The 13,698-nt window shown below is 40.5% G+C and overlaps 1 protein-coding gene across 2 annotated transcripts; it reads left to right on the top strand.

The window, feature by feature from the left end:
- The first annotated feature begins 337 nt into the window (after positions 1-337).
- On the top strand, positions 338-10,225 carry LOC139552407 (cytosolic purine 5'-nucleotidase-like). Of its 2 annotated transcripts, XM_071364126.1 has the most exons (18): positions 338-628; positions 4,105-4,178; positions 4,380-4,497; positions 5,015-5,110; positions 6,536-6,627; positions 6,726-6,783; positions 6,911-7,004; positions 7,110-7,163; positions 7,313-7,396; positions 7,759-7,800; positions 7,900-8,001; positions 8,097-8,163; positions 8,374-8,544; positions 8,714-8,765; positions 8,846-8,906; positions 9,127-9,303; positions 9,423-9,518; positions 9,657-10,225. In XM_071364126.1, the coding sequence occupies exons 1-18, from the start codon at positions 465-467 to the stop codon at positions 9,699-9,701; spliced, it is 1,647 nt and encodes a 548-aa protein (XP_071220227.1). In that variant the 5' UTR covers positions 338-464; the 3' UTR covers positions 9,702-10,225. The 2 variants fall into 2 exon arrangements, with proteins under 2 accessions (XP_071220227.1, XP_071220228.1); XM_071364127.1 differs by lacking the exon at positions 8,097-8,163 and having other exon boundaries at positions 7,900-8,029.
- The last annotated feature ends 3,473 nt before the right edge of the window (positions 10,226-13,698 follow it).

Genomic DNA, 13,698 nt, shown 5'->3' with positions numbered 1-13,698 from the left:
AGAAAATAGTACAAATAAAGATAACTCTTGAATGAGTATGTGTCCACACTTTTGACTTGTACGCTATATATCCTAATGTAAAAGTAATTGCTTTAAAAGTATGAAGTCATTTATTTGTGTGTTGTTATTGAAAATATTTCAGCTTTGTTCAGATCTCAGAAAACGTAGTATTTGCAATCTCGAGCCCAAACGCGCGTCGCCCTGTGCGTGTGTGGTGGTCTGATAACATTTTCTCTGTGTTTTAAGCCAACTTTCAGTCAGCCGTACGTACGTGTGATCAATTCATGGGCAAGATGCGTAGGTCCCAGAGCATCCACACCCACTTAACTACCGAGTTACGACGTTTATGAAGGGGAGTGGTTGTTGTTTACTGACGTGTAGGGAAACTCTTTATGAACACATCTGCATATTCTACAACTTTAAATGCCTCTCCAGTTTGTAGGCTAATAGTGAGATGACAGCTAATGCTGAGGGGGATAGTGGCATCTGATATGGGTAGCCTCTCTAGAGAGGCTGAAACGGCGACGACTATGGAGGATCCGACTCAGATTGTGAGAAATCAACCTACTTCAGACCCGAGCGTTTCGCTCGATGTACCCATGGTGAAGAACAGGGACTATCAGCACAAGTGAGTTATTTAATGTAGCATAATATGCATTATGCCTTTCATTAGTGCCTAAAGAAAGTATTCAGACCCCTTGACTTTTTCCACGTCTGTTACGTTACAGCCTTATTCTAAAATTGATTAAATAAAACAATTTCCTCAGCAATCTACACACAATACCCCGTAATGACAAAGCGAAAACAGTTTTCTAGAAATGTTTACAAATTCAATAAAAATAAACATATCTTATTTACATAAGAATTCAGACCCTTTGCTATTAGACTCGAAATTGTGCTCAGGTGCATCCTGTTTCCATTGATCATCCTTGATGTTTCTACAACTTGATTGAAGTCCACCTGTGGTAAATTCAATTGATTGGCACACCTGACTATATAAGGTCCCACAGTTGACAGTGCATGTCAGAGCAAAAACCAAGCCATGAGGTCGAAGGAATTGTCCGTAGAGCTCAGAGACAGGATTGTGTCAAGGCACAGATCTGGGGAAGGGTACCGAAACATTTCTGCAGCATTGAAGGTTCTAACACAGTGGCCTCCATCATTATTAAATGGAAGAAGTTTGGAACCACCAAGACTCTTCCTAGAGCTGGCCGCCCGGCCAATCTGAGCAATCGGGGGGAAATGGCCTTGGTCAGGGAGGTGTCCAAGAAGCCGATGGTCACTCTGACAGAGGTCTAGAGTTCCTCTGTGGAGATGGGAGAACCTTCCAGTAGGACGACCATCTCTGCAGCACTCCATCAATTAGGCCTTTTATGGTAGAGTGGCCAGACGGAAGCCACTCCTCAGTAAAAGGCAGTTGACAGCGTGCTGGGAGTTTGCCAAAAGGCAACTAAAGACTCTGAACGTGAGAAACAAGATTTTCTGGTCTGATGAAACCAAGATTGAACTCTTTGTCCTGAATGCCAAGCGTCACATCTGGAGGAAACCTGGAACCATCCCTATGGTGAAGCATGGTGGTGGCAACATTATGCTGTGGGGATGTAGGGACAGGGACAGGACGACTAGTCAGGATCGAGGCAAAGATGAATGCAGAGATCCTTGATGAAAACCTGCTCCAGAGCGCTCAGGACCTCAGACTGGGGTGAAGGTTCACCTTCAAACAGGACAACAACCCTAAGCACACCGCCAAGACAATGCAGGAGTGGCTTTGGGACAAGTCTCTGAATGTCCATGAGTGGCCCAGCCAGAGCCCGGACTTGAACCTGAGCTAACATCTCTGGAGAGACCTGAATATAGCTGTGCACCAACGCTCCCCATCCAACCTGACAGAGCTTTAGAGGATCTGCAGAGAGGAATGGGAGAAACTCCCCAAATACAGGTGTGCCAAGCTTGTAGCGTTATACCCAAGAAGACTCGAGGCTGTAATCGCTGCCAAAGGTGCTTCAATAAAGTACTGACTAAAGGGTCTGAATACTTATGTAAATGTGATGTTTCAGTTATTTTGTATAAATTTGCAAAAAATTCTAAAAAACAGTTTTTGCTTTGTCGTTATGGGTTTTTGTGTGTAGATTGGAGGGGGGGGGGACTATTTAATCCATTTTAGAATAAGGCTGTAATCTAACAAAATGTGGAGGAAGTTAAGGGCTCTGAATACTTTCCGAAGACACTGTAAGGTACACCCATATAAAATAATTTTCCAACAACTTGAAGAAAAGTGATTGTAAACTTAACTGGAGAAAACGTACTTACAATATTTTACATGAGCATTTTAAACTTAAACACATTTTTGAAAATGTAGCCTACACTCAGTGGCTGATTTGCCATTCGGCAGAAGAGGCAATTGCCTCAGGCATCAAGTCATCAAGGGTCTTTGTGAGCTGAGGAGGTTCCACTAGAGGTTCTGACAATGCACAGAGAGATCTGGTAGACATACTCTTACATTACCTGCTCTCATTGGAAGACGAGTGGAGATTTGGAATGGTAGTTCAGGGAGGCCTTCTCTTTCAGACCTAGATTGTAAGAATCATCCATTTCTGTTCTTCCTCCACATTATGGGACAGCTGTTTGTCTGTGTTCTAAACGAGAAGAGCATCTCAGGTCTTCAAGTTTTCTAACCTTTATACAAATTCTCAGTTAATAAAGGTGTAAATCACACTTGGTCTAACACACTTGGGGACAATTCGATATCCTCGTACACCAGTGTTAGGTAGACTATTTCACCAATTACCGCCAGTGTCCACCATTCATAGGGTGCTTCAAACCAGATATACTCCGTCAGTAACCTTGTTCATACATCCCAGGCACTCACTGTCTCCGAGTGAATGTTCGCTCACATGAGGCTTCTTTAGCAACACACTTCCTGAACAGGAGCTGTCAGGTGAATTATTAACAGCAACCCTGTATGTTTGAGCTGGCTGCTATTGGCAAGAGCTGGAGAGGGAAAGACAGATGGGGTGAGGTGTAGGCCATTCAGACAGGAGGGAAATGGGTCTCTCTCCCAGGATGTCACTGACAGAGGCTCCATATCACCTGGTGACACAGGAAACCCTTCTGTGGTTACCCTGTCAACCTGTCATGAATGACTGAACAAAATGAATCTCTCTTTAGCTAATTAAATGCTATGTTCGGGGAACAATAAATAATGGTAGGGCTAAGGGCACTGGAGATTTCTGAATACAGCAATCTATCTCCTTTATTTAACACAATTTTTTTTATAACACATGGATTTTGTTATTACATAGGCTATCCATTACTGAAATATAAACCTGTTAATGAAGAGGGGAGTTCTGTGTGGTAGATACTAGAGAGTTGAAGTGACGTGTGAACTGTGCGACCACAGTTTCTGCTACGGCACCACTGACTGCAGAGTTTGATCAAATGCAGAGTGGGCTCATTGAGTTGAATCATGATACATTAATCATGGTACGTGACTAATGGTATAACGTCTCAGAAATCTTTGCCAATACCATAAATACAAAAAGCCTTCACCTTAAATTACCTTCCTCTAGATTAACATGGCTGTCGGATACTCTTAGTGTGTCTAGCCCATGTTGGCAGGTTCGATGACAGATGTTAATGAACTATTGATATAGTGTTGTAGGATATAGAGCCCACTACGGCACTACCAACTGATTTGACTGATTGTGTAGCTGAAGATATTCTTTAATGGTTGGTCCCCAAGAGTTTAGTTGGTGAGGCATATCCCAATTTGACCAGCCCCATTAAGCTCAAGTGGAATGATTTCCATGGTTTGGAGAAATATTAGACTAAATGGCTTTTAAAAATGAAATGACAACCAATTTGATGTTGAAGCAAGTTGAGTCAAAATTAGTTCTAGGTTGCAGCTGTCTTAGCCAACAGGTCAGATTTAGAGCCACATTCAACCCACACCATTCAGTCTTTATAAATTACCCTGTTACAGCTGATTGGGTATCCTGAAAAGCTTCTGCATACCCATATCAGCTTCTCAACTGACCCATGTTTGTGTCCTAGATAATCTCTCCAGAAACACCAACTGTCAGTCCTGTTTTCCTTTGATTACAGGGTGTTCGTCAATAGAAGTGTAACATTGGAGAACATCAAATGCTATGGCTTTGACATGGACTACACGCTGGCAGGTAGGTTCATTTAGTAGCCCAGTACACCTACTCCAACAAAGAGATGTGCTTGTACTGGTAAAGGGCAAAAAAAAGGCTGATTCTTTTGGGGAGAAAATATGGAAATCTAGTAGCTATGTCTCACAGATTTAAGTATATGAGCATACAAATATTGTAACATTTCCACTGATGAATGTACTGACAGTTCGTGTGTGTGTGTAGCATATAAGTCTCCTGACTATGAGGATCTAGGCTTTGAGCTGCTCAGAGACAGGCTGGTGTCTATAGGCTATCCCCATGAGCTACTGCGTTACAACTACGACCCCACCTTCCCCACTCGGTAAGTTCTCTCATTCTGTTGATCTCACACACATTTACATACTGTTTACGTATGTTTAGTTTGGTAGTAAATAACATGACCCGGTACTCACAAAGACATTGGGTAGATGCAAACCATGGTTAGTTAGGATGGGACTCTTCATGGGAGGCTACTTATGAAATTACCCCTAACCATTCTTTTTTAAACCATTTGTGGCTCTGTGCAGTCTATTTTCTGTGTCCTTGGCCCAGGGTGACACTGCTGGAGAAACATCTGACATTTTACAATTTAATCAGTACAAACAGACCTCCTGCAGAGAGCTTCCCCGAAGGCCTGGTAACAGTATAACAAGATCGGTCAAAATAGAGGAGAAATAAAAAGTAACCTACTGATTATATCAAGAACAACCACACATCTAAAATATATAATATTGCCCTCTCCAATCCATTCCTCTCTCTGCATATCTCTGCATAACTTTATTCATCCCCATTCTCTCTCTTCCTCTTTTTCATCCCAATCGCTCCTCCCTCCTTTCTAGTGGCCTGGTGTTTGACACAATGTATGGGAACTTGCTGAAGGTGGACTCGAATGGAAACATTCTGCTGTGCAGTCATGGCTTCACATTTCTAAAAAGGTGAGTGCTACATCACAGAAAATACAATTTTGTGTGTGTGTGTGTGTGTGTGTGTGTGTGTGTGTGGTGATGACTTGTTCTGAGTATACTGTTTGTCATTTTGTAAAAGGTTGTCCTTGGGTCAACTGTCACTGAGAACATATCTGCCCAATCGCTTTACAAAGTCATCTAAGCGGGGAACATTTGACATTTTAGTCATTGAGCACAGAGGTTCCCAAACTTTTTTTCACTCAGGCCCACCTTCCAGCATTGGGGAACAGAGGATGTTGGAGACGAAGGGAGCTTGATCCTGACCTTGGTCAGATCTAGCTGTGAGCATGTTTCGCAGTAGGCCTACATACTGCTGTTATATTCAGCCTTCAACATAAAACAGCCCCCATTGTCCTGATTCCTTCATGGAGGACTGACAAATGACTGCAAAATATCCCCCAATAACTTGTGTTTCACAAACAACATGATACACTACAAGGTGTGCAGGAATGTTAAAAGGTTTTTCTAAACATTTAATTGGATGCAGAATAGCAGCACTGTTTTGGAATCCTTCACTCTTCCAGTGGCTTACAATGGTGATGTAGCCAGCTCACGAATATTAAAAAGTATATTTATATCCAGCACCTGGTGCCATGGGATTTGCAAATTAATGTCTATGCGTGTGTTTATGTGTGTGTTATTGCATGATTGTGTTCCTTTTGAGTTTGTGTTGTATGTAGGACTGTGTATCTTGTTTTAATTTTTTTTTATTGTGAGACTATTGATTATACTTCAGTTAGACATGTATACAGAGGGAACTTGGGCCTGCCCATCCTCCATTCATAAATCAGGCTTTAGATGCCTTTGGGATCCCCTACCAGCAGCTAAGCTATCGAGAGGCTCCAGTTGCATTTCAATTCCACTCAATATCCACTGCATCTCTGCCTCATACTCTTACAGTGAGGCAGACAGTAGTGATGCTTCAATGGCGAATGCCTGTGGATGTTTCTATCTCCAGCTCTAGATTGAACTTCAACACACCTACAAAAGCTGCAATTGACAGAATCTAAACGTGTAAATGCTGGTATTTTCAAATGACGTCGTAACATAGTCATGAGACTCAAAGAGAGGTCTTGTCATTGATGGTGCTGGTGGGTTAAGTGCACTCTGGACGTTATCTGTTGGCTCAGTGGGTTCTCCCAGAATGACTCATCATCTGGAAATGCTCCAATAGCAACTGTTTGTTGTTATTGGGGAGGTTGTCAGACCGAGTGTGTACACAGTATGCATGTTTTTGTCATGATACATGTCTTTGTATGCGTCTGTGGTTACTTCCCAGGACCACCCATATGTAAAATGTATGACTGTATGTCGTTTTGGAGAAAAGCGTCTGCTGAATGGCATATATTATTACTCTTAATTTGCTAGTTGTATGCATACTTTCCTTCTCTACAGGGACAAGATCCACGACTACTACCCCAACAACTTCATTCAGAGAGGCAACACTGACCGCTTCTATATCCTCAACACTCTCTTCAACCTTTCAGGTAGCAACAACAGTATTACTTTGTGTAGTTATGTACAGTCATACTGCAAATAAAGTAATGTAGAGTTACTTTGTAACGCCCTCCTGCTCCTCCCACAGAGACGTATCTGTATGGCTGTCTTGTGGAACTCTTCACCAGATGTAGCAGATATGTAAAGTGAGTGGAGCTTTTTCTCCTCCCTCTTCTTGTTGACCCTTTCTTTTTGTTTACAGTTGTGAGAATAGTAAATCATTAAAAAGTGAATAATGTGACTGTCGTTTCTCTGCTTTTTTGTTTATCCAAGCTGCCAGAAAGGCTTCAAACATGGTGACTTGTTCATGTCATTCAGAAGTATGTTCCAGGATGTTCGAGATGCAATGGACTTTGTTCATGATACGGTTAGCATTATACTGTACATACCATGGCATCCCGACACATAGACAGTAATGTTTCATAATGTGTGTATGTCTTTGTGTAAAGACTGACTCCTTTTTGTCATATAGGGCATTCTGAAGGAAAGCACTCTGAAGAATTTGGATAAATATGTCGTCAGAGATGTGAGTGAAAATAACTTTGAAACTCCCTCAATTGATTGCTGTTCCATATTGGATAACCTTTATGGATACAGGATATTGTCAAAGTGCTTTGGACATAATTTCTCTATCCAGATGAAATTTCCCTCTCCTTTACTTCCTTCTCTTTACAGCCAAACTTGCCTGTTCTCCTGACTCGCATTAAGGAGGTGGCCAAAGTGTTCCTGGCGACCAACAGTGACTACAACTACACAGAGGTCAGATGTTAATGTTGCATGGTTTCATGGCACATGATGTCCATGTTATTCTATAAAGGATGTCCATTCTATTCAATACACGATGTCCATTCTATTCTATGAATGATGTCCATTGTATTCAATACATGTCCATTCTATTCTATACATGATGTCCATTCTATTCAATACATGATGTCCATTCTATTCTATGAATGATGTCCATTGTATTCAATACATGTCCATTCTATTCTATACATGATGTCCATTCTATTCAATACATGATGTCCATTCTATTCTATGAATGATGTCCATTGTATTCAATACATGTCCATTCTATTGTATTATTTTTCATACGAAGGATGTGTCTTTGTTCTTTTCCTTAGGCTATCATGAAATACTTGCTCGAAACTCCACCAGATGCCAAGGTTAGTCTAGGTGTCTCCAGTTTCAAATTAAGGAAAAAGGTTTTGGGGAACAAATTAACATTGATTGTAATGAACATTTCAATATTTTTTTCTTATAAGAACCCAAAGAAACAGTGGCGTGCATTCTTTGACCTTGTCGTCGTGGATACCAGGAAGCCACTGTTCTTTGCAGAGGGAACTGTGCTGAGACAGGTGGACACAGTAAGGCCCTTTGACTCAGCATCACATGGTGTGTATAGAAAACATCCTTTAACACACTACACAATTAGATAAATGTTCTAATCTATCCAACATAGAACACAGGGAAGCTCCGCATCGGAACATACACTGGAGACCTCCAGCATGGAACAGTCTACTCTGGAGGCAAGACTTTTCCATTTTCATATTGTTAAAAAAAGGTAATATATTCTAGGAAGAGGGACGGAGAGGAAATGGGAAGATAGGAGAAAGGGATTAAGATGGGAGAGGAATAGTCAGTTTCACCCATCTTGGTTTCAGTGGGTGTCACATCTCGTCAACTTTCCATCCTCTTATCTGTCCATTTCTCCCTCCATCTGTCTCTCCTCCCTGCAGGCTCCTCAGACATTGTATGTGACCTGCTGGATGTGAAGGGGAAGGACATCCTTTATGTGGGGGACCACATCTTTGGGGACATCATGAAGTCCAAGAAGAGGCAAGGTTGGAAGACCTTCCTGGTGGTGCCTGAGCTGGCCAAGGAGTTGCAGGTGTGGACAGAGAAGAGTCGTAAGTACAAACATGGTCAACCTCCTCTTCCTGACCTCAGTGACCCTAACACTGACATATCATATACCATACACAGATATCAAATGGCCACTTTGCATACATTTTGTTAGGTCATGTAATCTTGAAGTTGAGGCCACCGTTTTGACGAGTGTTTCGCTTTTTTCTCAAGATCTCTTTGAAGAGCTGAAGCATCTTGATGTGTTTTTAGCTGAGTTGTACAAGTGAGTGGGCATTTCCTCTGTTCTATGAGTGACACTTGTCTAGTATTGCATTTGTTAGTCTGACTGGCCTTTCCCCTCAGGCACCTGGACAGTAGCTGTCGAGAGTGCCCAGACATCAGTGCCATTCAGACCAGGATCAAGGTAAACCATGCCCACTGACACACAATCCCTCTCTGAGAAATGCTCTAATACATCCACACACCGTCCACCAAGGTTATGTTTTTATGTGCTTCCCAGTCATATTTATCTGAAATGTTATCATAATTACACCTATGTGAGAATTTTTTTTTGTCTGGCTTTGTGTTTTTCAATGTGTGGCTAACTGCATTTTGTGACTATGCCTCTGTCTTGTGTCTTACAGGTGGTGACCTATAGGATGGATCTTTCCTATGGCCAGATGGGCAGCCTGCTGCGGAGTGGCTCAAGACAGACTCTGTTCGCCAGCCAGCTCATGCGTTACGCTGACCTGTACTCTTCCACCTGCATTAACCTGCTCCACTATCCCTTCAGTTACCTGTTCAGAGCCCAATCTGTCCTGGTGAGTTTCAGTTCAGATATGCCTGTGATAATAACAGGGACATGTATCTACTCTTTCATCAAATACCTTGCTGAAATTACCATGAAAAAACATGGATTTTCCCCCCTGATGCTGTCCAGATGCCCCATGAGTCCTCGGTGGATCATCACCCTCTTAACTTCCCCTCACCTGAGTTCTCCGCTCTGGATCATGTCCAGAAGATAGCTGAAGCCAAGGTTTGACACTCATACCTACACTTGCAGCTATCTGTTATTTACAAATGTTGCGTTTTCTGTTGAAATAAAAAGTATATCTTTGTTGTCTCTATCTTCATTGTCCATATTGATTTTAAAATATAAACTTTCTTTTCTTAGAGGGCGAGTGAAGAAGATAACACAGTGGAACTGAAAGACACGTGAGGATGTATTTACCAAAACAATTATTCTGTTATTCCGAATGTTCCTCCATATCTCAAAAAAGGTGGCTGTGTGTTTTTTTTTGACTGGCAATTAATTCTATCTGCTTTTTAATAGACAACAATATAATCAAATGTATAGCGCCACCTGCTGGAAGACAGTTTTATAACTCGTTTTTTGACAGTATGTCAAGGGGGAAGACATAGATATGTCACTGATTCTAGGTTACTGTATAAGTTAATATTTGTTATTATTAATCTGTTTTTGTGTGTGCTTATCTATTTAACTACAGTACTTTTACACATCCTATTTGCAATACTGATTTTGTTCCATGTGCAAATGTATATTAACTTTAATGAGCATGGAAACTGAAACATGCTCAGTGACCATTTAAATGTCAAGTGTTTGTGGTATATTATTATGCAGGTTGGCTCATGTATGAATAAGTATGTAACTAGCCCTGTGGTGCGTGACCATGGTTAGGTGGATTTATTAAAATGATAACACAAACCTATCTGACAAAAAAACGAAAATAATGACGCTCTCTTGTTGGCTACTCTTCATACCCTACTTTGTATTAGAAGCCTACCCTAGCCTATGGGGGTTATGTAATTAGGTGATCATCCTAAAGGTTAATAAATAAAATAAAAGAATGAGTCCAAAACATTTATCCGTTCTATAACGGTGAAACAAAATTACAGCGTAGTTTCAACAATAATTTGAATGTAACAAACAAGGCTCTTGAGGCGTACTGACGCCCTCTGCCCATTGGATGGCAGCAAATCGCTGTTCTCTGCCAAAAACTTGCAACCCACTGTATGCAAACCTATGGGCGGGACGTCATTTTTATAATTGAGACTTGCCACTGGGCGCACACTGGTTGAATCAATGTTATTTCTACCTAATTTCAATGAAATTACGTTGAACCACCGTGGAATAGACGTTGAATTGACGTCTGTGCTCAGTGGGTTGTAAACGCACTATAAACTAAATTTGTTTCTTCCACATTCAAAGTCAATTACATGGATTAAAAAGCCTTTACCCTTTAAAGCACTGGTCCATTGAAATGTGAAGTGAATAATACAATTGAATAAATCAAATAACAAGAATATTGAATGTGCAAATAGGTATACCGCATCATATTGTGGTGCAAGCGTGTGCTGCTGGCCCAATGCACGTTTTTTAACTTGCCTCTCGCCAAATCGTAAAAAATCCGACATCCGATTACTGCATTTCCTGTCAAAATATTTTTCTGTAGGATTTGCTTTTGGTAATACAGATTCATAGGCAGCAATTTTAGCACGTTACCTATAAGTGTTCATTGGCCTATGACATTTGTATTGCCTAGTAATCATTCTTTACGTTTTCAGCAGATTGAAGTTATTTATTTAACCAACCTTCAAATGATTAAACACATGTAGCCCTAGTTATAGGGTATTGAATACATGGCACACATGTAGTAACCGAGGCCTAACTGGTATTTACTGGTTGAAAACAAATGGCATACTCTTCTGATAGCCTTTTAACTGCAAAAGGTGGCCCCAAAGATGGGTGATGTTCGGGAACACGGGCGCATAACGTGTGTCCACGTTGCCTCCTCGTTATTCCCGGGCTCTTTCTATAGAATAACCAATCACTACAGTTAGCCTTGAGTATAGTGACTATAACTACACAATATTTAATTGCATATCATTCCTTTTCAAGAAAAAAAACTGTCAGTGGCCTTTACAAGTAGACCTTTAAATATATTAAATATGAATGATTATTTAACTTTACATGAAGAAAAATGTTCAATGATTCATCAAATTATTCAGATTCAATGTAATAACTCCCCATTTCCTAAATAATGACTTAAAGGAAATGAAGTCGAGATCTAAAGAAAAGTTCTAGCACTATGACAACAGTTCATATTAATCTAATGATTACAATTTTGCAGTTTTATTTTTTTGATCAAATAAACATAGGCAATCCCATGCTAACAGAGCAGACCAACACAAAACTCAGATTAAAACATTTTATTTACTACACACAACACATACACTCACTCAAAAGCATCACTTTTAACATTCCGAGACTTAACATTAACATAACTTGTTTTTTAATGAATCATTTGGAGTACATTGTGTCTCACACAGCCTTGTGAGTCCTCTGTATGACTAGCTAATTAACTAATTAATTTATCCTCTGCAGTTAAAGGGGTATAGTAGGTGTTGCCTGCCCCACACAAGTGGTGCTCCCAAGCACTAACCTGTTGGATTCAGTGCAGGACGCTCAGTGTTCTACCCAGTCAGGTATGACTGCAGACGCACCACCATCCCGCATTCCAGGATTTCCCAGAAAGCATTGCAAGCAAGCCTCAACAGGTCACATTCTTCACTCTGGGGGAATTTCGCAGTCAAGTGGCTGAGATAGATCTGCTCCACCTTACTAATACTGTCTGACTTCAATTGAATGTGAAATCAAATCAAGTCACTTTTCCATTGACAAAGCCTGGGAAAGTAGCTGCAGAAACATAAAATAGGCTCAGTGACAGAAAAGGCATAAACCAAATATATTAATGGGGTTTTCTTTTTTAAATAGAAAGATAGAAATAACAGTGGGCAGACATTACACTGATCAAGGTACTTACTCTTGAGATATTCTCCAACACTAAAACTTTTTCTCTGTACCATTAAGAAATAGTTGACTCGTCCACTGAAAGTGAATTGCATTTGGCAGTTGACTGTTTGCTTAAACATACATTTGATTTAGTTATGAGCAAAAAAATACTAGAGTTTATGATTTTGAAGCATAACATAATTTGCTGATGACACTCACAACCAACTAACCTAGCAGTCTGATCCTTTTGAAGGTCTCTCAGATGAGAGCCACACACACACACACACACACACACACACAGGAGCGCTCCCTGAGCCCCCATCCCAGCTCACCCCATCCCCCACCACCAGCAAACACTGAACAGGACCTGCCTCCCTGCATTCCTCCAGAACACTCCCCTCCCCCACCGACCTGCCTGCCACCACAAAGGATGCTCAAACACACACATCAATTCTCCCCTATTTAACATTTTCTCATTTACTTTGGGGGAACTTACACGTGGGTACACAACAACATACTTTTACTAAGTTACTGTATACTACTTTCGAATCCAGCTTTAAGACACAAAAAGTGAAGCCTTCAAGAGCTATTTTTAAAATGTGAGATATTTTAGAAAACAAAGAATTTGAATACAAAGTAAATACACCAAATTTATTTTGTCTTGCCTTTAACTACATTGAAATATTATCAGTCAGTATTTTGTAAGTCATTTATTTCCTAATGTATACAGCTATGCTGTACATAGATGTTTTATTTTCCACTATAACTACGTGGAAAATATATTTTTGTCCACACACTTAAATGAGGATACTTGAGTGAGGTAAATAAAACTTTTTACTGTGCTGTGTAGGCTACTTTTAGTTGATCCTGTTCTAAGTAAAGCACACTGTGGCCACATGTCTATAGTTCACAAGAGGTGACTACGATTGATTTATGAATTACTTCTAATACTTCTGAAACATCGACATTGAAATCAATAAAACTATTCCTGTCTCTCCCACCATCCCCTTACCACCAATTCAGAAAGAGCTGAGGCCAAATGCTATGACAATACTATTGCACTGCTAGAATGAATGATACAGTAGTGCAACATTGTCAAAGCAGCTGACCTCAGCATGTCAGCACGTGGACAGCCATTCTCAGTTGCCAATAGAAGAGAACCAGCTAAAGCTAAACCACTTTTACATAAGCAGCAATGTGTAGCTTACATTTCCATTAATAGTTTGGACATTACTTGGGTGGATAGATAACCATAAAATAGAATCTACATTCAAATCTAACTGTTTTTCAGATACCTGTACACACCAAAGGTCAAATGATGATGCCTGTAAAATACTGTCTAATTGACTTGTATCATGTGGGCACAATAATATAAATCAAAAGCTATAAAGCTGTACTGACT

Source organism: Salvelinus alpinus, chromosome 24 (genome assembly GCF_045679555.1).
Source record: "Salvelinus alpinus chromosome 24, SLU_Salpinus.1, whole genome shotgun sequence".
NCBI classification, from domain to species: Eukaryota; Metazoa; Chordata; class Actinopteri; order Salmoniformes; family Salmonidae; genus Salvelinus; species Salvelinus alpinus.
Note: the sequence above shows the minus strand (reverse complement) of the source record. Positions and strands in the feature narration are given on the sequence as shown.

Coding starts and splice junctions, on each gene's coding strand:
- LOC139552407 (XM_071364126.1), top strand. CDS start 465: ATGCTGAGGGGGATAGTGGCATCTGATATGGGTAGCCTCTCTAGAGAG. Junction 629..4,104: donor AACAGGGACTATCAGCACAA/GTGAGTTATTTA, acceptor CTTTGATTACAG/GGTGTTCGTCAATAGAAGTG. Junction 8,766..8,845: donor TTTTTAGCTGAGTTGTACAA/GTGAGTGGGCAT, acceptor CTTTCCCCTCAG/GCACCTGGACAGTAGCTGTC.